The 25,488-nt window shown below is 45.9% G+C and overlaps 1 protein-coding gene across 5 annotated transcripts in view; it reads right to left on the bottom strand.

The window, feature by feature from the left end:
• The window catches only part of NRP2 (neuropilin 2), a 133,527-nt gene that overhangs the window by 68,374 nt on the left and 39,665 nt on the right, over positions 1–25,488 (bottom strand). For all 5 annotated transcript variants that reach the window (XM_090044809.1, XM_090044810.1, XM_090044811.1 and 2 more), the window contains exons 3-7: positions 20,645–20,826; positions 12,148–12,378; positions 11,029–11,184; positions 8,488–8,657; positions 6,391–6,546 (exon numbers count right to left, since the gene is read on the bottom strand). In XM_090044809.1, the coding sequence (XP_089900935.1) occupies positions 6,391–6,546; positions 8,488–8,657; positions 11,029–11,184; positions 12,148–12,378; positions 20,645–20,826 (895 nt within the window). The remainder of the gene's footprint in view (positions 1–6,390; positions 6,547–8,487; positions 8,658–11,028; positions 11,185–12,147; positions 12,379–20,644; positions 20,827–25,488) is intronic.

The following is a 25,488-nucleotide window of genomic DNA, read 5'->3' as shown; positions in this document are numbered from 1 at the left end:
TTTTCAGAGAGGAAGTGCTCAACCCTGTTAAAGAATCAGGCTCTTATAAGGTGTCCCAACAATGGCCCCAAAAACTGATATGCCCCAACAACACTGATTGGTTCTCAATACATTGGCTTCCTTATCTCTCCTGAGTTGCCTCCTGTTGACCTGCTAGTGAGAGTCTGCTGCTAATCATACTGATTTGTTGCAACTAAAAGCCTGAGCCAAAACCCTCTGAGTTTCACAGAAAGATTCCCATTGATTTCAGTGGGCTTTGAATCCTGCCCAGATTGAACTCTTCCAACAGGGAAAACCTGCAGGAAGGTTTGTGAAATTCACACCTCCAAGAAAGGAGAACTGCTCTTTCCTATAAAACAGAACATCAGTATTCCTCCAAAATACTACACTTTTCAACTCACTCAGCACATATTTAGAGCCAAATCTTCAGCTGAAGTAAATCAGCATCAGTCTATTGACTTATATGGAGATGCAGTGATTCACGCCAGCTGAAAATCTGGCTGCGATCTTGATATATGTATGAAAGGGAGAACACACGCACACAGGGGTGACAGAGTTAGAAGACAAATGGGAAAACCATTAACAAATTAAAAGCATTTTCTAAGAAGCAGTCAAACCAACACGTTTCCACTGCAGCATCAAAGATCTGCCTGTCCCTTCCTCACATTTTATGTTGACTTCAGTTTCCATCCACTCGGCCAGGCTACACGTAAAATGAAATTGATAATCAATGAGAGCTGACCTCCTTAATTAATTTGCTGCAGAAACCAAATGAAAGGGGAAGATGCTGAGACTAGAAGCAGCAAGGATAGGTTTTCCACAAACATCCACCCCTTCTTGTAAATCAGATTCATGACACTCCTCATTTTAAAAACTTCCCCTTGTTGGTTAAGGGATTTTTTAAGCTGCATTAGTTCCAGTGGGTGTGGGAATTCTGCCAGCTGCAGAGTCAGAAGTGAAGCAAAGGAGAGAAAAACGCCATTAAATCCAAAAGGAAGTTTATGGTTGGGGGTGACCTCTTGTCTTGTTTATTTTTAGTGCTGTTTTTGTCATCATGTAGTTTTTTGAGACATTAAAGGAAAAGGTTTCCCTTTTCTAAGGTAGGGGCAGGAATAACAGCAGCTCTCTTCTCCCTCCTGCGCCATGTAGGGTGGTGTGCATGTGTGTGTGCACGCACGCGCTTATGCATGCCTCCCTGGACCTACTAGATTGACTGCAGGATTATGTTACCCCTATGGAGACACAACCCTGGAACAGAGTACACTAAAAGGATTAGGGTTTCAGGATTTGAGACAGAGAAGCATGAAGGAGACAAGAAGGGGAGATTATTTTTTTTGTTAGATGGAGAGGATGTAAAATGGTGGCATGAGGATTCTGGGGAAGAAATGGACAGTTCCAGATTTACTAAAGCCAGGAACAAAGGATGAAAGAGCAACAATTTCCTGCAAGCATTTGGAGAGCAATAGAGTCCAATTCTGCTCACTTCACTGAATTGCCATCACCTCTCCTGACAGCATGACCTGCATACTACCTGCAGGACTGGGCACAATGTGTATTGGGCAGTGAGCCACCATTGAAAACAACCTTTACTGGATCACAGTTTATGCCTGCTAAGGACAAGCAGAATCCTACGTACTTAGGGAGGTCCTGGATCAAGGTGTCACCTGGGACACAAGGGCAGTGGGATCTACAGTTATCTTGCCAAGGGTAAGTGAGGTCCCAAAGTGTAAGGCTACCTCTGGGCTAGGAAACCCAGGATCTTACTTCCTGGGTGCAGTTCTAAGGGTAAATTCTCGGCCAAATGTTGACAAGTTGTTTACGCTGCAGGACGGGTAGAAGCAAATCAGGATTTGAGAGACATGAGTTAAACATCTGCTGTACAATACTGTAATGCAGATGAGGTTTCAGACTGCCAGCAGATCACTAGATCTTTTCTTGAACTCTGTGGATAAAAAACCCCACAGAACTGAGCTTTCACTAAGATTACTGAGTCCAGATGTCCTTGGGCAAAACCAAAAGGAGAAGTATCATTAGAGAAGGAGCAGACTTATCCTAAGAGCCACCCCTGATAGTCCCTACCTAGATACTGTAAGTACCTTGTGCCTTCCACTATCAGTTTCTAATGAAAGGTGAGGGTGCTAAGTTACCTGCGAGCTCTGCCCTTCTATATGCACCAATTTAAAATATAACTAAAGGAGGCCAGATAGCAAACAAGTCCTCAGACAGCCATTAGAATTAACAAGAAAATTTAAATAACTGCAGCTCAGATCTTGTCTAGTGTTTCTCATCCTATGATCTGCAAGCACTTTAAAAAAGAGGGTAAGTTGCATTATTTTCATTTTGCAGGTGGGAAAACTGAGGAAAAAGTGCTGGCATGACTAGTTTGAGGTCACTGGCAGCCAGGAATGAAACTTAGGTCCCCAAGCACTCATTCCTGTGTCCTTGTGAACTGGGTCCTGATATGATCCATACCCACTTCATAGTACTCAGTGATGTCAGTAACTGCTAACAAGAAGGGATTTGTTAAGAGAAATGTACTAGCGGTAACAATCAATTCTTTTTTCTTTTTTTTAATCCGGATGCATTTTAGGCTGTATAGAGAGGATAGCAACAACACATAAACGTAAGGCCTGATGCTGCCAGAGGCCAAGCCCCTTACTTGAAGTCAGTGGGAGTGGAGAGCACTTAACACTTCAGAACCAATATTTTTTGTTTTACTTGCCTGCAAAATGATTTATATGATATAAATGACTACTATATCACGCTTGAAAATATAGCCTAGTGGGTCCAATGATTCAGTCTCTTGTGCAGCAAGTGCTGACACCAGGTACAACAGAAATGAAGCTCCCAAATCTGACTGCTGTCATTTATAGAGATTGATCAGAATGCTACATCCAAGCCTTCATGGGTTTTGGAGCATTTGAAATACAGATGTACACGTGGCACTTTGGACCTATGTTGTGTACATGCATGCATGCATAAATATATTCCTGATAGAGACGGATATGTAGTAGGCATGTCTATTTCACATGTTTGTATTTCCATGTGTATATTAATGGGGGTGCATTATACATGTGCACGATTTTCTGAACCAGCTCTTGAAAGAAGGCGGCTTGCAAACCCCCAAACAAAGCCGTAATCACTTTTCTTTCTGTACAGCATGCCCTTCCTCACCTGTTGAATGGGAACAGACGAGGTAGACAGGCACAGAGACAGAAAGACTTTAATCCTGACCTCACTCAGGCAGCACGTCTGCAATTCCATTCCCCTCCCTCCACTCCAAAAGGCAGTAGTAGCACCTTGCAAGAAAACAACAGAGCCATCCCCCACTGCCTTGAGCGCTCATTAATCTTGTTTTCCTCCACTTTATTCTGCTTTTTCCTATTCCCTTGCCTTTAGTGCACTGTATCAACACTGACAGCAGCTGGGGAATTGAAGTTGAGTTTTCACATTCTGTTGTAAACACCATATCCTCCTCTTTCCTCTTCCTTAGCACTGGTAACAGTGGTGGGGAGGTCATACCTGCCTGTCCCTTACTGGAGAGAGCAATTCCTCCCCTCCTTCCCCCCAACATCTCCTAAATTGACTCTCTTTCTAATTTTCAGATGAAGATATAGATGTTAGCTGACCTCCTGGTAGCACCAGTGAAGCTTGGCTCCCAGCCCACCTTACCCAGGCAGCAGGGAGAGATTCAGAACAGCTTCTTATGGGCTGACACATATACACAGAAATATAGTCCCCCCTGCCCCTCCCCACTCCTCATGGCATCAAATCAAACTGCGGCAGACTTGACAAATCTATTTGGCACGGTTCGCTCAACTATTTCAGCTCGAACCGTGCAGAGTGCTGCACTGACACACCATGAACAGGGTGGAATCTGCACATTAAATACAGACATCTGGGAGCTTTCCTAATGAAGGAACAGCAGAGATTAACGTTAAAGGAAAAGCGCAGCCAGCCCTCCAGTGCTCGATGCGCTGAGCTGCGCTATGGGGCTCGGGGATGTATATTCGAGTCAAGAGGTTCTGCACTCGCCCTGCTGCTGGGCTGCTGCAGGCGAATCATTTAAAGGGGAGGGGAGCTGCTCACCCTGATTTTGGGTTAGGCAAGCCACTGAAAAGCAATTACTTATCCTCCAGCCTCAGGAGGTGTCTGCTAAATTGAGGCCAAGGTACAAAAAGAGAAAAGAGACTGGAATGAACAAAAAAAGTGCAGAGGAAGAGACTGTACTTATAAAAATTAAGAGAGAAAATGGCCTTGAAGGAGGCTACGGAGCTGAGAGCTCTTTGAACACATGAAAGGGTCAGATCTTCCACTGGTCATTCATGCTGCTACAGGGGTTGAAACCACAAAAGTATCTAGGCTATAGGTTCTTATACTTTGGGGACTAGGCCTGACTGGTATAAAACAGCTTAGCTCCAATAAAAACAACAGTTATCCTGATTCATACCAGTTTAGGATCTAGCGTTTCACCTACAGCTTCACAGGGATGGGAAGGATAAAGTCACATGTGATGAAACTCCCTGCCCAGCCCCACTCTCACCTCCCTTGACTCTGAACAGTGGATTTCCTGAAAATGGCAATTTAAAACCAGCATGACTGGGCTGTTTATCATCATATCTTTCTAACTGTCCTTCTTACAACCATTCCCTTGTACCTGAGCTGTTAAAAATGGTCCCCCTGAAGCCTTAAATTCACCTGCCTTATATTTTGCTATAGTCTCAAAACTCAGACTGGGTCCTCTGAAAGGTCTGCAAAATCCTTCAAACCTTCCCAGATGACCCATACCCAGCCATGATACAGAAGTGGTCACAGTATAGTTTTGCATTGGAATCACATGAATCCTAGAGATATGCCCCAGCCATGAAGCACAGATCCAGATCCAGATCCAGTCTGCCCACATGTTTGGATCTGGGTTGGACTTATCTCTATGGGGTTCTGTGACCCTTACAAAGCTAACTAATTTGTACTGAGCTTCAGTAGGAAGCATAGCTTAGTAGATACTGGTTCAAATCTGTGCTCTGACACACACTTCCTGACTGACCTTGGGAAAGTCACTGAACCTCTCATTTACCCAGCTATAAAATAAGGATAAAAACCTTCCATGCCTCACAAGGGTGCTGAAGGATAAATTAATTGGTGATGCTGAGGCACTCAGACCCTAGAGTAGTGGGGACTGGGTAGTCACACAAGTACCACAAATGTCATCTGCTCTGAGAGGTGCAGCTCAGCTGAGCCTGAGACATAAATTAAAAATACACTTATATGGAAGATGAAACCCTATGAAGGAAAGAAAAGAACAAATCTCTGCAAATCTGAGCTGCTGAGTTATATGCCAGCATTGGCCCTGCCATTGGAGGGGTGGACTGTTAATTTAATGGAACAGCTGAACAAATTGAAATACTTGGAAAGAGGAGGCAGCTGCTCTTGGAGCCTTTGCTGCATGGTACATATGTACATGATCCAGTGAGGGGGGTGCAAAGCAACAGCACCAGCAGCCACACCTCATACTGATGAGCAGGAGTGCCCTTAATTAAAGAGAACGTGTAGCCAGGCAGAATTAGAGAACAGCACCTCTTAGGACACACTATTGTTTTATACACAGCTACACCCTGAGCAGTCACTTCTCCTACTTGCCAGTTAGCTCCTCACCTCATCATACTTAAAAACATCTTCCCAGAGCATCATTTGAGTGTCTCCTGCATTGAACATCCATTATGCATCTAAAGGATCAAATATCTCAAAGGGTCAAATATCCACATTCATAAACAATCTCAGCCCACATGCCTACACACAACTGGGAGCTGCGGACAGAAAAGGCATAAGCACAGAAGACTCAATGCATCACTGCCAACCACGACTGCTACTGCCGATCCCATATCCTTGACAAACTGAATTGCTCCTCATTATTTATTGTTCACTTTATTCTCCGGGACATTGTGATCCCCTCATAGGATTCGTGCCCTTTCATTTCCAGGCCTCAATAACTCCTGAACTGCAGTTTCATGTGGTTTTGTGATTGTTAACCCAGCATGCAGACGGGGCTCCGGCCATAAATGCTCCATGAATCTTGTGTGGCAAAACACACGCATTTTCTCCTTCATTTACAGTCAGGGAACATACTGCAGGCTCTCTCCACTGAGCAAGATGCAACAGCAGCCAGGTTTTCCAAGGAATGAGGATTTCCTGATCACTCCACAGATGAGGAGGATTATTTCTGGTGAAAGCCATATCACAGATTCTTTCAACCCTGACTAAACAATGGCAGCAAGCAGCAACTCCCACCTCCTACCCACTCTCCCCCCACGACAATTATATTATATTATATTCCATTCTTCTGCTGACTGCTAGACTCATAGAGATGCAAACAGTATGGAGAAATGCATTTACCTTGTGGTTTTTCCCATGCCGGAACATCATCCAATCCTCACCATTGGTGCTGACCTCCAGCTTGTAGGAGTGGACATAGTAGCCATTCTGTGTTTCTCTGGAGATGGCACCCTGGGTAGCAATGGCTGTCAGCACTGTCAGGAAACGAAGGTCCACCTTGTTGGGTTTTCCAAGAGGTGAGAGGAAGAGATGGGTAAAAACCTCAGACCCATCATAAGCTAGATCATCCCTTATTTTTCAAAACTAAGGAGCACATGATCCACTGCTGCAAACTGCTGTGGCTCCAGTCCATGGACCTGCACTGGAGATTTACACTTTGTCAGTTTACACGAGCTGTGATTTAATACTGAATCTCCTTGAGGTTTGGTAGAAAACAGAGATAAGGTACTTTTGCTCTGCAGTGGCTGGAGAGTTCTGTCTTGAGAGTCCCATGCAAGGATCAAACTGGTTGGGACACTCAACACAATCACTCCAGCATCATTTTTCACCCTGCTGGACTCTAGATCTGGCCACACACAGGCTGCAGAAAAAAGTGCTTCATGTTTTGCTTTCTGGCTGCAATTCAGGGGGCAGAGGTGTGTTTCAGGTGCCTCACTTTCCCCTCCCATCCTTTGCCCATCCTATCTGTATGTAAACTTTTTGGGACAGGGACTGTCTTCTCCCTTTTCTGTGGGGCATCAGTCTCAGCTGGGGAATCTAAGCACCACTGTGATAATAAAGAATAAGTGGTAGTGGAAGGGAAGTGGTGCAAGTGCTAATGTGCCAAAGATCATACAGGGGCAAAATCCTGGTGTCCTTATGCAACATTTACCCATTATTTAAGCAAATTCCCATTGATTTCAACAGGAGGACCTCCCCCCCAGGGCTTGACCTCAGCAGTGGTTTAGCCAGCACAAGGACTGAGTGAAACTGATTAAGGACCTTGAAGTTTGCCAGTATGTGAAAGTTATACAGTGCCCCCTCAGACAAGACAACAGGATCTTCACTAAAATTGAAAGCTCACATCCTTTTAAATGGGACAGAGGCCAAGCTTTTCCATGTAAAATATAATCATGATGTCCAATTAGCAAGAGCTGCAGTTCATGGTTTTCCATTTTTTTAGTTATCTGGGTTAAAAAAGGTCACAGGAGCTGGCTTGGTAGCATTGCCATGAATGAAGAATTAGATATCTGCTTCAGGCAATGACATTTCACTACCTCAAGTTCTTAATGCCCTTTAGCATGCACCATCTCCCCGTGATATATATGCAGTCAGAAGCCCTTTATGGACCAAGAGTATAGTTCAAACAAGGTCCTAACAAAAGCCTTTGCTCTATAAAACCCCTAATCGAAGTCCACCCTGCCAATGCTTGCTACATCTCCAGTAGAATAAATATTATTCTAGCCACTCTTTCACAACACTGTGTTAAGGCTGTGGCCGTCAGGATGGCTGCAGAGTCAATGGTCCTTGTAAGTGGCTGCATTCAGGCTCTCAGCTCTCTGGAAAGTCCATCAAAGTTTAGGGGGCATGAGGTCAAGTCAGACCTTGTACAGGAATGTTAATGGGTCAACAGGGCTGGCTCATTGCACAAAGGCAGTCAGGCTGACTTTGCTGAAGAGCAGCAGCAGCAGCTAACCCATTGCTGATTCCCTGCAAGTCACGGAGGCAATAAAAAATCCTACAAGCCTCATGTTTCAAGGGTCAATTTAACAGCATGAGAATCGGTTCGTTCAAAGCAGCGTGGGGGGGAGGGGCACTGAAGCTTCAGAGTACAGTGGCAGGACCTTGCCAAGGCTGGCTTCGCCTCCTGCAGAGACGCATTCTTGCTGCATTGCTCTGCCAGGGCTGGCTACAAAGCTCTCCCAGCGGTGCCTGCCAATGCCAGCTACCTTGCGGCACTGCCTCACAAGACAAGACTGGTGGGAACTCCAGCAGATCACACTTTTGACAAAAGAGATTTAGAGGTCAGTGCAGCACCACACGCCACGCCAGCTGTCTGGCAATACAACTGCTGCTAAGCCTAATATCAAGAGCCCTGCTTCCCCAGCATGTTAATGTTCTACCTGGATAATCTAGGGCTTCTGTTCTCCCCTTTTGCCCACTGGGACCAGGACATACCTGGAGGTATTCCTTGTTGGAATCCACATTGGGAGTCCATCCATTGTCATCGCTGTTGAGCCGGCTCTGCTGTGGGGTCCACCTCCCATCTGAGTAGGTGGAGGAGGCACTGATCTGTTCATTGGAGATCCTGCCAGATTCCATCCCCAAAGGAACGTTGCACTGGAAGTCTAGAGCAGACACATGCACAGATCAGTTTACAAATCCTGTATATTTCCGTTCCAGTTGGAAGTCAGCCACAAAACTACTCCCCAGAATCCTGGAGCAAATCCTTATGCCCATAAAAATGAATGTATTTACACAGGGCTATCTGAGCACACAAAACCACTGCAAATACTAATGTGAAAGCATCTGTGAGAACAAAGGGTGGCCTTGGGTTTGAAGGACCTATTGGCAGTTGTATTATCTGGACTGTGTTATTAAGACCTTTCCCACTTCTAGAATTGGGTAAATGCCATCTCCACACTCTTTGGCCACCTCTGATGTGTGACTGCCTTCCCCTGCCCACATCAAGTTGTGCTAAGCCATTCACCTAGCTGTAAAGCTACTTAATTTCTTAAGCTAGGAGATGAATCCTAACTACAGCCAAAGCAAGGAATGGGCAAGGCATGAAAGAAACGCACTCTGCAAAGTCCAAGAGGTGTTGAGGTCAGATGGGAATATAATGGTTGATCAGGAGTTTATGTCAGACTTGACAGAGGGGGTGGAAAAGCAGAATCATAGGAGGTTCCTACCAATTAAGACTGAGAAATCTATTATCTTGCTTTCTGAATTTCCTCTTTTAAGGCTTTTAAAGGTGCAGTAATTTAGCCATGATGCACATCTTGTGCATTTTGTGGCATATGTCCCACAAACAGGGGCAAGATACATTTAACAAAAAAATGGCAAAAAAGAACTAAGCCGGCCAAGCCCTCAACTCACATACAATGACATAGCTCTACTGACATCCTTTTTTTTAAAACATGGCCTTGTTATACACAGCACTTGAAACACTAAGCCAAATTATACTTTCAGGGGTACCATTAAAGTCTCAGTGGGCACGTCTACATGAGACGTTTACTGCAGAGTAGATTCTTAACTGTGCAGTAAACATCATGTGTCTACATGTGTGTCCCTATTAGGCTGCAGTAAACTAATTAACTGTGCAGCAGGATAGTATTTGTAAATAGAAGTATTATCCTGCTGCAGTTTTTTACCCCACAACAACGCACATACAAGACACTGCTCAGGTTGGCTGGGGCATGAGGGTGCTTCAGTGTGGGGGCTGCCTGTTGACATGCCCCATACTGAAGCATCCTCATGCTCTAGCCAGGCCCTCCGTAGCATGTTGAGTGTGGGGAGTAACCCAGGGCTGGCAGTCTGACCCCTAGAGCCCCCGGCCAGCTGGGGCTGCTCCAACCTAGCTCAATATGCTGTCGTCCTGGGCACATGTTCAAATGGCGTACCCAGAAGCAATAAGCTCCCTAGCTTATTGCTTTGCATTAACTGTGTGTGTAGACGCGCCCAGTGAAAACAGAATTCGTCTCTTGAATAATTTTGCTCTTTTAATTTTTCAAATTTTAAGTTGAATTAACATTTAATGTCCCTGTTTTCTAAAAGGGGGCCAAAACCACAAAAGCAGGATGGGAAAGGAATACACACAAACCCATGCAGTCCCATCTCAGGCTTTTTTAACTGAGACATACCTGAGGCAGGGCTCATTAACAGAAGCTTCACTGTGGAGTCCTTAGCATTACAGCCTTTAATGCTGGTATTCTAAACTGCTCTAAGTAGCTAAAGTCCTGTGTGCTCAAATTGGGGTCACCCAGACCCACCCTTTCTTTGGATAAATACAAATTAGAAAATTGGGAGACAGGTACGGTATTCTGAAAGTTTTCTCTGTAGCAACATAGGTTCATGGTACAAGGATGCTGAGAGCTACTGTTCTAGTTGAAGGGTACTATGAAAAAATAAACAACATTTTCTAACATGCATATGTTAACACTACAAGTTTATGCATTCACAACACTAAAAGTACACAACTTATTTTCATCAAATCAAATCTTTTCCCTTTCTTTGTGAGGAACAGACAACAAATTTAAGTTTGAAATTATTAGCTTCAGACATTTTAAATTAGACAAGCATGAAATTTCAACTGGCAGTCCGGGTAATTGTATTTTGAGAAAATCAAGGAAAAAAAAGAACATTTCTTTCCCACTCTTCAATAATATAGCTGCACCAATTTTACTGAAATCTTCCAAAAATCCCCTGGAGTGAGACCAGACATGGAAAGTTTCACCCCAAAAGGAATTTGAGAAAGTTATGAGCAACTAAAAAGATGAAGGTCAGATGGATTCATTCTTAACAACAGTGCCCAGGCAAAAGCTAACACACACTTATTTTCAGTTCTCTCTGTACTGCTGCCTGAGAAGAAACCCCTTGAAAACACTCTCCGGATTACTCATTCAGATGCACAGATGGATGAAAACACTCCCAGAGATTCAGATGCAACAATCCATAGACCTGCACAAGTTAGAAGAAACTATAAAATTTCCAGCTTACTGTCTGGAATCTCCTGCTGGACTAGGTAGTAACGGGCTGAGAAACCATCTTTGGCCACTGCCAAATCAGTGTGGAAGGTGAGTGAGAGGATACCAGTAGTTGAGCGGATCTCTGAAGGAGTCTTAGTGCCACAGTATCTGCCTATCAAGGGGCCAACTGCAAAAGAAATAGGAGCAATTCTAGTTTCAGCATCTTGGTTGGGAACATCAATCTTTAACAAATCAGCACTACTGAGCAAAAACATACAGGTACTGAACAGCAAGTAACAACCAACCCTACAGAACCAATCAGGATAACATGAAGGCATTTCAGATTTGTTCATTAACATCACTTTACAGTGGTATGGGCTTTTTTAAGAACAGAGAAAGCTGAAGCACAGTACTGGTTATATGTATGTCACTCTGGCTATCCCTCCGCATGTCTAATATATCAATCACTATATTACAATGCATTATATATAATATTTGATAAATAGGTTATAAAGCAAGCCTTTGTCCTATATCTGTTGCACCTTAGTGATCAACAAGTCTATCCTGTCTTTAGTTAAGATGATGCCATGATAAACATGCATTTCTAATTTTCTAATTGTATGTGCAAGACAAAGCCTACACTGACCCTCCCTGAGCACAAACCCGAAGTGCCAATAAAGTAGGCAGGATTTGCAGCCTTAGCATTTAACTGCTAGCTTCAACTGAGGGAAGGCCAATAATGTTTTGGATCCATTCAAAAGCCAAAGGCAAGTCAAAGCTTGGTCCAAGTCTATCAGCCCATCAAGCTAGTGTGGCTAAAGAATACCCGCTTCTATAACTAATAGGGTACAAAGGGGTGATGTGGCTAGAATTGTATGTGGTCACTTTTGGCTCTCCCCAAAAGACCAGGTCCCCCTTTATAGCTGAATTTATAGCTGAGTTGAGGAGGCCTTCTGCATGTCTGTGTCAGAGCTAAAAATCCTTTCGTTGAAGTCACAGCAAGATACCATAACCACTCTGTTACCACCTTCTAGGCTTTCAGTTACATTCATGATGCAAACTACTGTGAAACATTTCAGATTCTCCATCCTTATTGTTAATGGGACAATGACAGACACTGAAGAAAGCACCATTTCACTCCAGTGCTTACCTTGAGGAATGCCATCCCAGATGTCTAGCCAGTCATACTTGCAATCTCCCTCCCCAATTTGCAAGGGGTCGTGCTCGAGGTCAAAGGTTAGAAACTGAAGAATGATCTCCATCTTTGGCTTAGCCACGATGGTGAAAGTGCAATCTAAGTTGTGGGGATACTTATCAGGGAATCCTGGTGACTCTATAGTGCCATTGGTGCTGGTGAAGTTTCTAGAACAGTCTTCAGAGCCTGCAGTGGTAAGAAAAGTAGATGCAACATTAACAGCAATACGGCTGATGGTTCTCTCTTCATTGTGAGCTATTGAAAATCCATTCTGGATCCAAGGTGGTTGTATTCGCAAGAGGAATTTCACTGAAAATTTCCTGGGACACAGCAGTTTTGTAAATAGCATATGAAGAGAGAGGGTGAGACTTTAAAGCATTCTTAAGAGGTTTAAATCCACACTCTACACTAGTTTTAATGCCAATCTTAATCCCCTAGACCAGCAGTCATCAACATTTTTAGGCTGCAGGCTGGAGTGACCCAGTTTGGGTCAGAGGTAGGTGGATGGGTGAGTGCTAGGGCCCCGCTGCCATTGCCACTTTTCCCCATCACAGCATGAGGAAAACACCCATAGCTGGCTGGCACTTCTCCCTATGGCAGCGCTGGAAAAGTGACTGTCAAAGCCCTCCTGCTGCTGAATGGCTTCAAAGCCCCATGTCTGTGGGATGAATGAAATGGCTCCGTGGGCTGACTCCAAGCCACAGGCTGAACCTAAACACATTTGCCCTAAGCACATTTGGTAAATATCAGCGTCTACAGCTAAAATTCCTTAGCTAATATTCTGAAAATGGTATGAGGGTAATGGGTAAAACCAAAAATGTTCAACACCCAAGACTGCAACACAACAGAATGACTCTCATTGCAATGATACAATCCCACCAATATAAAGGCCATGCTGCTGGGCAATAATCTCGTAGGTAAGAATAGGCCATGCATAAAGAAGATGCTGGTATTTTTTCCCCACTCCCACATGCCACCAATGGGTCCTAAGGCCTGAGCTCTTCTCATCTGGCAACGAGCTCTTTTGGGTTGGCTGTTCCAGAGGAAAAACGCCATTAAAAACACTTCTCTAGCTGGACCTAGATTCATTCAGTTGGATGGCAGCGCAAATAGAGCTAGTGTATGCACACTGTACTGTGGGGGAGGAGGGGTTGAGGCTTAGGAGCCAAAACCCACATCCAGTCAGACTAAAAGAACTAGCTCCCTATAGGCACACTTGAGGATTTAAATGGAAAAATCCTTTGTTAAGGAGTTTAACTGTCCTAGAGAAGGAAGAGAAACGAATGACATCTGGTATGGAAGAGGAGCTGTTGAACTTTTAAGAGAGCCCCTCTTCTGGTCTTTTGGCTGTCTGAGAATTTTGTATTAGGCCTCCTCACTTCATCCTGACCTGAACCTCCTTCTCGAGAGTCAGAAAAACTGGCTTCTTTTTCCAAATATAACATAGACTTGCTGTGAGGCTTTATGATAGTTACTTAACTATTCTGCGTCTCAGTTTATCCACCAGCAAAATGGGGATAATAATATTTATAAAACAGCCACGGTCTTCTATTTGGAAAGTGCTTTGAAACCATTGCACAGAAAACTGTAAAGGAAATGCAAATGCCCAATTATTAATTGTTGCTATTACGCATTTTCTTTTCCATCATAGCAACAATTAGGAAAGCCACCTCTCTGTAGAGGCACTTGGAGATTAGCATCCCAGAAGCTCACATAAACGGAGAATCCAGCTGATGGCCTAACATTTTCATTGTGGGGCTGCTGAAAGATTTTGGGAGGGGGGGGAGAAGGCAAGAGAGATGCTGCTGAAAGGACAAACAGAGTGCTCTTTCTCACTGATTTAGTTGTCTGCACCAGAAATGTTAGTTATTTCTATCCTTAAGGAAGACTTTCTGATTGCCAATAGGGCAGACAATGTTGCCACTTATTTACTGCTGTCTTCAACACTGGCCTCCATTGTACCCAAGCCAGCTAAGTGCCTCCTTTCTCTCACAGGCTCAAGGTGCCCCAGGGTGGGGGGAGGGAGAGGTTGTGGCCTATTCATACCAGGACAACTTTAAAAACACTGCTCTGTAAAGACTGGACAATTAACAATGGACATTTCTAGCCTGGGGGTCAACAGAGGGGAAAGGGGGTGTTTCAAGGCCTTGTGCCCCACAACTGTAACACTGGATTAATATTCACAAAAGGTTCTGACTTTTGTTTTGTAGGGATTCTTTGCTTCCCCTCTATAAACCCACTGCTTCAACTCATGCAGTTGATACGTCTTCTTGGGACTAATGGGAGCCTTGTTATTCAATTCTGCATTAACCTATGCAAGTTAGGATAGCAGCCTGAGGTAACAGCTGGAACCTGGGTTATTATCTAGTGCCTCTAGATGGAGTACTACTGAGAGTCACCTCTTAATTGACTAGAGTGGCCAGTTTTGCTTGTGCTATACTGCAATATAGGGAGGCAAAAACTCAGGCTGAATATAAATCAGAAGACAATACAATAAAGAGAATAAAAATGTATTTCATTCTGATCAAATACAAAGGCAGATGGATTTATGAAGAAAATAATTTGTATGCCACGCTGAGAAGAAAAATACTGAATAAACCAGGTGTTTGAAGTCAACAGTGATCCGCTGGGTATCAAAGAGAAACAGAATTATGTGATATAAAATAGCAAAGATTTCCTTACGAAGGGCTCAGGTTGTGGTTACGATTTTGACTTGACCATAACGGTGAATAACGGTCAACTTTATAGCTAACTTTTGAATAATGAATGGGAATCATGTTTACCTCAGCAATATATACTGAATTACCCCAGCAGTCTTTCCTGCCCAGAGCAAGGGGCTGGATCCAATGATCTCACAAGGTTCCTTCCAGCCCTAAGCTTCTGTGAATCTGTGTGTGAATGCTTCCCCTGACTAGGCTGAGAGAATTGAGTCCATTAATAAATGACAGGTAACAAAGATATGCCTACCAAACTCACTGTCACAATAAAGTATCAGAGTTTGGGACAGCCTAGACTATAAAGTATGGATCTGCATCTGAACTCAGCCCAAATCATAGGAGCACTGGAACTTAGATTTTGGTTTAGACCCATCTTATCGTGGACCTATGCATCAATATCAGAGCTGTAAATGAACTTCTGTATAAAAAGGAGTGGTTTGTGTCTGTGTGTGTGGCTTTCAAATTTTTCTTCATTACATATTCCACTCCTAGTAATAAAGAAGTTTCAACCAATTCTACCAAAAAGAAAAGAAAAGAAAAGAAAAGCTACTGTGGGCATCATGGTGTATCCCAAAATGCTAAGTGATTCTGGATGCAAAACTTTAGGCATCCTTAAAGTGGCCTGACTGGCAGAGTGCAAATGCTCAGCACTTTCTGAAAGCCAAGCCATTTTAAAACTGTATGAAGCCAAATGCTCAAAATCATCAAGCATTTTCCATAACTGTGGCCAGCATGGTGCAGTTTCAGGTCTCACAGCAAAATCAACCAATGCAACAACAGGGGACTAGTGCATTGCCATAGAGTTTATATGGCAAATGACTCTCGTAACCTGCTCATGGGGAAAATTAACATAAATTGCTAAATTAAATCTTTTTTGGGGGGGATTTTTAGATCACCTTCAAGAGGGAAACAAGATGAGCAGTGATGCTGCGTCCACTGATTTGAAATTTCTTGATAAGACACCCTATAAAGCCAGCGAAACCTCAATAGATACCCTAGCAGTTCAGACTGAAACTTAGGTCTGATCCATCCCATATCTAAGTGTCTACAAACAGAAGGTAGAAGGTGTTTACATTACAGACCTGAGGTCAGTGACATGCCCACCCCACTTCATTTGAAGATGTATTCAGAGGACCTGATTTATCCAGATGGACTTTGTGAACTCTGAAAACACATAACCCAATTGATTTCAGTTCCTCTCTGCAGGCTAGTGCCACTTTGCTAATCATTTTGAATTTTGCCTAGCATGGCTTGAAGGAAAGAGCCTTTTTCAGAAAGGATAATGGGATTGTTAACTGCACTCAGTGCCAGTGGAGAGGACTCTATTTGATGACACTCTGTGACTTCAACCATAAGGGCAAGTATGTTTTTCTACAGGAATTTAACCTGAGGAACAGGAACTGAGCAAACTCAGCACCAGTCTTCCTCCTATTCCTTCTGCTTCCCCGAAGCAGTTTCCTCTCCTTCTCTCCTGAGGCAACAAAAGCCTCTCTTTCCCACAATTTTAGCCCTTTCCTGGCACCTATCCAAAGAGACAGAAAGTTTTACACTCCCGGCCCATTGTATCTTCCTGCCAGCCAGAGTACAAAGTCAGTCCTTGGCTCTGTGTCAGTCCTGCCTCATCCTGGCCAATGCTGCATATGGGACCACTCCCTACTGTTTCACAGCCTGAGTCAGGGTGTGGAACTGACCACCAGAGCAAGCAAGGCAAGGTTCAGCGGGATGGCCCTGGAGTTTATGGGTAAGGAGAGCAAGGCAAGACAAGCCTATTATGAATCAACCATTTTCTCCCCAGAACAAAGATGCACCTTGCCCTCAGCAGTACTCACTACTGGCCTCAGCAAATCCCAAAGTAAATTTATTCCTGATGGGTTAACTGAACCCTTTTATCCCCCCTGTTACCTGAAATGATACTATAATGAACTTTCTGATATGTATGTGCACCAATGCCTTCCAGTGGGTGGAATGAGAATGGCTCAACTGTGTGTCACACCTTCTATAGCAAAAGGAGTTTTGCCAGTTATATAGGTAGATTTCTAAGGCTCCCTTCCCCATTTTATATTAAAGCTTAGAATTTCCATTGCACCTGTATTCCCATTCCCATGCAGCAGATCATTTCCACAGGAGCCTGGAGATGGATAGGCCTCTGTGTATTTATGGGCCTCTGTCTGTATAATGGAGAACAATGCTCTGAATCTTTGCAGACTTGTATACTTGTGTTTTTGCTTCTTCCCAGGCCCATCTACACATGCAATTAATGCAAAGCAATAAACTCCAGAGCAGTTCAAGCTGGAGTAAGCTGCTCCTGGGCACAGCATCTCCACATGTGCCTGGGACAGCAGTAATTTGAGCTGGGCAGGCCCCCAGTTGACTGAGCTAAGCAGGCACAATTTACTAGGCCTGTGCAAAGCAGCAAGTATTTGCTTCAGATTCAGTTTCAGCCAATTCAGTGGGATCAATTCAGCCGAGTCAGATCTGGAGATTCAGCCATGGACTATATAGGTAGCAGTCCTCGATGATGCTAGACACAGCTGCCTCCAGCTGGTAAGTCTGTTGTGGTGGGTGGAGCGGGGAGGGAAGCGCGGTGGGGGAGGCAGCAGTTCAACACCCCCACAGCGAGGGAGGGATTGGGGCGGGAACAAGCTGCCCAGCTGGGGCAGGAGGCTGCAGGACTTGGGGACAGGGGCTTCCACAAGTGTGAGCCACTGCGCGCCACCAGTCCAGGAGCTGCTCTTCTGGTGAGGTGAGCACGCTAGTAGGGAGGGAAAGACTGCAGCAAGACCTGGACAGGTTACAGGGGTGGGCTAACAAAAAACAGGATGCATTTCCATATTGACAAGTGCAGGGTGCTGCACTTGGGCAGTAGTAACCAACAGCACACTTATAAGATGGGAAGCTCCCTTCTTGAGAGCACGGAGGCAGAAAGGGATCTTAGAGTCATTACTGACTCCAAGATGAACATGGGCCAACAATGCAAGGTCATGGTTGGCAGGGCTTAACCGGACCTAGTCGTGCATCCACAGATGCATCTCTAGCAGAGCCAAGGAGGTGATCCTCCCCCTCTACGCAACACTGGTCAGGCCACAGCTGGAGTACTGTGTCCAGTTCTTTGTGCCCTATTTCAGGAGGGATGTGGACAACATTGAGAGGAGGGCCACTCGCATGATCCGGGGACAACAGGGCCGACCCTACAATGAGAGACTGCAGGACCTGAACCTGTTCAGCCTTCACAAGAGAAGGCTGAGGGGGGACCTGGTGACCATCTATAAACTCACTAGGGGGGACCAGAAGGGTTTGGGAGAGACCTTGTTTCCCCTAGCACCCCCTGGCATGACAAGGAATAACGGCCACAAGTTGTTGGAGAATAGGTTTAGATTAGACATCCGTAAGAACTACTTCACAGTGAGGGCGGCTAGGATTTGGAACCAACTTCCAAGGGAAGTGGTGCTGGCTTCTACCCTGGGGGTCTTTAAGAGGAGACTTGATGCCTACCTGGCTGGAATCATCTGAGCCCAGTTTTTCTCCTGCCCAGGCAGGGGGTCGGACTTGAAGATCTACAAGGTCCCTTCCGACCCAACGTCTGTGATTCTATGATTCTATGGTGGCTCCTACGGCGGCCCTTGCTGCCAGTCCGGTAGGCCATGAAAGTGGGCGTGTGCCCCTAGATTTACGCAAGGTGGGCTGTGCCAGGCTGTGCTCCAGACGAGTGGCGGAAGATACTAGGACCAGGCGCTATGCCCTCCCGCTACTCGCCCAGCCGGGGCAGGGATGCGTGGGATGGTGCCGCTGTGCTGCCTCAGACAAACAGCGCAGAGTGGCAGAAGCTGCTCCAGCCTCCCCATGCCTCCCAGACAAGCTGCAGCTTTGCCTTGACTGGGCGAGGAGCGGCAGGGTATGGGGGTGGGCGCATGCCCTTGGATCAGGATGGGGCTGGTGCCAGGGGCTATGGGGAATTTTAGGGTGGTTGGAGCCTCTCCATCGCTCCAACACTGTGCTCTGCAGGGCCAGGGCTATGCTCCGGACTGTGGCTGGGGCTAGCTGCCTGGAGTACAGCTCTGGCTCCACCCACCCCGCAGAGCACAGTCTGGAGGCGGGTAGCTGGGGCTAGTCTCCCGGAGCACAGCATGACCCAGCCCACCCTGCGCAGATCTGGGGGCACACGCCCACTCTCATGCCCTCCCGAACCACCAGTGAGAGGCGCTGAAGGAGCCACTAGAAGAGCAGCTCCCGGACTGGTGGCACGCAGTGGCAGGAGCCCCCCTCCCCAAGTCCTGCGACTCCACGGGGAAGCTTGTCCTAGCCCCAGCCCCAATCCCCACCTTGCTGCGGGGGCATTGATCTGCCCCCCACCATGCTCTTTCCCTCCCCACTCCGTCCACCACAACAGACTTACCAGCTGGTGGCAGCTGCATCCAGTGTCAATGAAGACTGCTGCCTGTATAGTCTATGGCTGAATCTCCAAATCTCTCTGAATTGATTCAGAAGTTTTAGAATTGATTTGGGCCTTTTAATGGGTCTCCCAATTCAATTTGGATTCGGAGATATGGATGCCAAATCGGGCTGAATCTCCTCCAAATCGGATCAGCTACTGAAGCTTCACAAAGCTCTACAATTTACCCCCCATTCAGTGTCTGCACGTGAGTTTCAGTGCAGTGAATTACTCTGCCATAAGACAGTACTGTCCCCAACAGTACTACATTACAGTAATTAGTTTATTGCACCCTAATACCAACACATGTGTAGATGGCGATGCTTTACTGCAGAGCTAATTAATCTACTCCACAGTAAAGTGCACATGCAGATTCATCCCCCTTCTTTGAAGATTCCAGATAAGAAACTCACTTGTCGCTATTTATTTTTTTGTATATTCATGTATTTGTTTCATGTTCTACTGGTGACGTAAAACTTGTGTGCGTTTCTTCCAGAATGCTAGTGATGGAATGTGGGCAAAGGACCTGGTCCTTTGACAAATAAGTCTTCAGTACCCGTTTGTAAAACATACACATGCCTCTTCATGTGCACATTAACACACTCTCTCTCTCTCTCGCTCTCTCTCTCACACACACACACACACACACAGAGAGGCATGCAGAGTGTTTTCTATTTCCTTGAGCCTACTTATTCTCATGCACACAAATCTGACAAATATTTAGACAGAGCTGATATAAAAAGGCCTTTCAGCGGCTTTTACTTTCTTCAAGCATAGTTTTGTATTAAACAGAATTATGAATAGTTCCTCTTATATCAAACTCAAGAGGCGCCTGTCTCACTCCCTTGATGGCACTGCCGACAGCAGTCCCTTTAAACCAGCACTACACCAGTTACAAAACCCTTGGCTTCCAGAAACAGAAAACACAGTCATTGATCAGCGTTTGAATTGCATATCCACAGGAGGGGGAGCTTTATTCAGTTCTAAAGGAGGGACACTCTTCACTTAGCCTTGACTTAACAAGCTCTGTACATGCTATGGAAAAAAGATAGACTGTTTGTAGTTCTGGAATACAAGAGATAATTTAATGAGGAAACCTGCTTTTCATGCCAAGATAAGAATCAAAAGGCACTATAACACAAAACTGAAATCTTTACCTTCTCAGAAATGCAATGAAACAGACTTGTTAAAAAAAAAAAAACCTTTATACTGTGAATGTGCTTAAACTTATTGAAAAGGTGGCTGATCCTAATATCAACTGCTTGGAAGACAGATGCTGTAGGAATGTCAGTCCTCTGACACTAACCTGTCTTGTAGATCTCATAGCGCAGAGAGAAGCCAGCACCTTGCCGTGCGTAGTCTGAGGTGAACTTAATGTAGAGAGAGGAGCCTGAAGAGATGATGGTAGGAGGCGCAATGTTCCCACAGTGTTTGCCCAACAGATCTGCTGACTCGCTGTCGCCATCCCGTATCTCAATAAAATCATACCTATAATGGAGTTGGAAAAGGAGACACGGACCACAGTCAAGGTGATATCACAGAATGTACAGAATGAATACGAGGTGCCCTGCTGTTTCTGGTACCCATACTCCATCCTTCTGGTTTGGTACTATGACCATATCACCCCATCTTGTTTTTATTCCATTTCCACAGCATTAAGCACAAGCTACTTCTCTTCATATCTAAGGCCTAACACCTGCCCTACCTAGCTTCTCTAATTTGCTAAACAGATATAAACAAGTTACTTAGACAAGTTACTTAGCATGAATTTGCCACATTGATGAGGATTTGTACTAAAAAATCACTTGGATGTTTTTGTAAATAATAATGCTAATTTCCCTACTAATACAAAGCAATAGGTGTGGGGATGGGTCTAAGAAAGAGCTGTCATTTGGACAATGATTATAAAACACAACTATATAAAGATCTATGTATTAATAAAAAGGAAAGTAATATATCTGAGGGAAGAAGTGAGGGATAAAAAGAATTTGAGCTGACGATGGGCTGCAAAGGGCATATTATTATTGTTGTTGTGATTTGGTATTATTTTTATGGCAGGCAGCACTTAGAGGCCTATATTCCATTTTGCTAGGTGTTGCACAAACTGTAATGAAGAAATGGTCTAGGTTACAAAATTTAAGTTTGAGCAGTCAATCAGCTATTAGATAAAAACTCCCAAAAGCCCTGCTGAAGCATGTGAGCTATACAGACTCTCGGGAGCCAGGTCAAATTGACACAATTCCTCTTCTGGTAAAGTGCTGGTTTGGGGGAGAGGGGTGTTCCACATCTATCAGCACCCCTAGATAAAGTACTGCTTAAACTTAAATTTTGTGGTCTAGATCATTCTTTCATTACAGCTTGTGCAACACCTATCACAATGGAGTATAGGCCTCTAAGTGCTGCCTACCATCAAAATAATTCATGCGAGTAAATTAGCTCCCCTCGGTTTAGCATGTAGAAGGGACTGCAATCAGTGGAGCAAAAATTCCAGATCCAAACAACCTTCACAATTTGACCAGTTCACTCTGCATCGAAACACTGATTTTCATGTGGAGTATGGTGGCATAACTCTGTTGACTTTAATGGAGCTTTAGCAATTTATACCAGCTGAGGCTCTTACACCCTCAGACTTTGTAGCTCAGGCCCATCTGTGCCACTGTGAACTATAATGCTGGAATGACACATCTTTCAGTATTGCCGTCTGTTATCAGTAGAAGGGGATTCTTTCATTTCACTCAGAAAGTTGGCCCTTCCCTGTATTAATTCAGTATGAATGCCCTGTGGCTACTGAGTGACTAGTCCAATACTATTTGCCTCAACATATCAAAGCTGATGCAAACAAAAGTTGCAAGTTGTATTATTCTTCCTAAAGATTATTTCTTTCATGAGGTTTTGATCCAATTAGAGAGGATAGCTAATTAACCAGAGACTGAAATCAACTGGGAGGCTATAAATATCTAGTTATGTATCTGCTGATTTATTAGGATCAATTAAGCTTTGGCTGTTAAACAAGTAATAAATGCACACACAATATGCCCATGTCATTATTAAGTACAATATATCACATTAGATGATATTCTACCAAAATGAAATAAGGTTCAATTTTTTGAGCCCAGTTTTAATCCTGCCCAGGCAGGGGGTCGGACTTGAAGATCTACAAGGTCCCTTCCGACCTGACTCCATCCTGAGAGGTACGGAGGGCCCCATCTGTCGCCAGGATCCCTCAGCACGTGAGGTCTACTGCCTGCCCGGAGCGAAGATTCAGGATGTGAAGGGGATGCTCCAGTCCATCATCCAGCCCTCCGATTATTACCCCATGGTCCTTGTCCATGTGGGTACTAACGATGCGGCCAGGAGAGCCCCTGATCGCCTGATGGAGGACTACCATGCTCTGGGAGGCGTGCTGAGGGAGATGGGCGCACAGGCAGTCTTCTCTTCCATCCTGCCAGTGAGCGGACGCGGCAGACGTCACGAGATGTGCATTGCGGAGACCAACTGGAGGCTACAGGAATGGTGCTTCGAGGCGGGCTTTGGCTTCCTCAGCCATGACCGGCACATCGTGATGAGAGACATGCTGGGATGGGATGGGCTCCACCTTTCCCCTAAAGGTAAGCGTGTGTTCTCCTCCAGGTTGGTGAACCTCCTTCGGCGGGCTTTAAACTAGGCTCGTCGGGGGAGGGGGAAGATGAGGGCGGAGGAGACGATGAGATACCAGGCCCAGCAACAGCCAGCGAGCCCAGACCAATGGTCAAAAGGGAGAAACAGGTAAGCAATGGGGGACGGGGCATTGCTGAGACTAGGGGGTCAGTGGGCACAACCGCTGAAGGCCTCAAATGCCTCTACACGAATGCTCGAAGTATGGGGAAGAAGCAGGAGGAACTCGCCCTCCTCCTAGCTGTCACCAGCCCTGACATAGTAGGGATCACAGAAACGTGGTGGGACTCATCGCATGACTGGGCGGTGAGTGTCAAGGGCTATAGGCTATACAGGAAGGACAGGATAGGAAGGAAAGGTGGAGGAGTAGCACTCTACATCAAGGAGGAATATACTTCCTCGTTAATTAGCATGGGGGTAGAGGGGGGGCACTCTGAGGTGCTCTGGGTTAGAGTAAAAGGCAGTCCAGGGGAGAGAGACTTAACGGTGGGAGTCTACTATAGACCTCCCAACCAGGGAGAAGAGCTCGACCTGGAATTCTTAGGTCAGCTTACAGAGGCAGTGAGGGCTAAGGATGTGGTCATCATGGGGGACCTGAACTTCCCAGACATCTGCTGGGAGGAGCAGTCAGCCAAGTCTGATCGCTCACGTCGGTTCTTAGCCAGACTGCAGGACCTCCATCTAACCCAGGAGGTGCACAGTCCCACCAGGGGAGACGCCTTGTTGGACCTAGTGCTGGCCACGGGTGATGACCTGGTGAGGGGGCTGCGGGTGATGGGCCACCTGGGAGACAGTGATCATCGCTTGCTGGAATTCACCATCCAGCGTAAGGTGGCAAAGGGCTGCAGCAAGGCAACAGCCCTAGACTTTAGGAGGGCTGACTTCAACAAGCTAAGGAGGATAGTTGGGGAAGCGCTGAGGACCCAGAGGGGAAGGGAATCGGATGTCGAAGGTGAGTGGTTGCTCCTTAAGGAGACGATCCTCCATGCCCAAAGGGAGGTAATCCCAACAAGGGTCAAAGGGAGCAGGAGGGCACATAAACCCCCATGGCTCACTAAGAGCATCCGGGAATGTCTCCTTGCTAAAAGGGAGGCATATACCCAATGGAGAGATGGGGTCATCGCCAAGAAGGACTATGTTATAGTCGCCCGAGGATGTAGGGGGGCAGTCAGGAGGGCCAAGGCAGAGTTGGAGATAGGACTAGCTTCCCGGATTAAGGACAATAAGAAGTCCTTCTTCAAATACATAGGGGGTAAAAAGAGGGTCCCGGGTAATGTGGGGCCCCTGCAGGACACGATGGGCAACTTAGTCATCACGCCAGATGACAAAGCTAACATATTTAACGATTTCTTTGCCTCTGTCTTCCTAAGTAGGGACCAGTTCAGCCACCTCCCTGCTGGGCCCCCCTCGGGCCCCGAGAGAGACACGCCTGGGCCAAGGGTTAGCGAGGAGTTAGTTAGGGTACTTCTGGAGAGGCTGGACGTGTTCAAGTCCGCTGGTCCGGACGATCTTCACCCTAGGGTTCTACAGGAACTGGCTGAGGTCATTGCGGGACCCCTGGCACGGCTCTATGAGCACTCGTGGTGCTCTGGTGAGGTGCCGGAGGACTGGAAGAGGGCCAATGTGGTCCCTATCTTCAAAAAGGGAAAAAAGGAGGACCCGGGAAATTACAGGCCAGTTAGTCTGACCTCAATCCCGGGTAAGCTCTTTGAAAAAATTATCCTGGCACACATCCAGGAGGGCCTTGCGGGGGAATGCATGCTCAGGGGCAACCAACATGGGTTTATCAGTGGCAGGTCTTGTCAGACCAACCTGGTGGCCTTTTACGATCAGGTCACCAAATCATTAGACGCAGGGGTTGCTGTGGATGTAGTCTTTTTGGACTTCCGGAAGGCTTTCGACACTGTCTCTCACCCTGTCCTCATCAAAAAGCTGGGAGACTGTGGTGTCGATGCCCACACGGTCAAATGGGTCGCCAACTGGTTGGAGGGCCGCACCCAGAGGGTGGTAGTGGATGGGTTCTTCTCGACCTGGAAGGATGTGGGCAGTGGGGTTCCGCAGGGCTCGGTCCTCGGGCCTGCACTGTTCAACATCTTCATCAGTGACTTGGATGAGGGGGTAGAAAGCACCCTGTTCAAGTTTGCTGATGATACTAAGATGTGGGGGGATGTGGGTGCACTAGAAGGGTGCAATAGGCTACAAGCTGACCTTGACAGGTTGCAACGGTGGGCGGATGAGAATAGGATGGGGTTTAACACTGATAAGTGCAAGGTGTTGCACATGGGGAGGAAGAACCGGCACCACACTTACAGGTTGGGGAACTCCCCTCTTGCCAGCACGGAGACGGAAAAGGATCTTGGAGTCGTCATTGACTCCACGATGAACATGGGCCGGCAGTGTGGGGAGGCAGTCAAGAAGGCCAATCGTACCCTGTCATGCATCCACAGATGCATCTCGAGCAGGTCCAGGGAGGTGATCCTCCCCCTCTATGCGGCA

The sequence above is a fragment of the Crocodylus siamensis genome, chromosome 4 (genome assembly GCF_052110815.1).
Source record: "Crocodylus siamensis isolate JL-2025a chromosome 4, ASM5211081v1, whole genome shotgun sequence".
Taxonomy (NCBI): Eukaryota; Metazoa; Chordata; order Crocodylia; family Crocodylidae; genus Crocodylus; species Crocodylus siamensis.
This window is presented reverse-complemented; position numbering and strand designations above follow the sequence as displayed.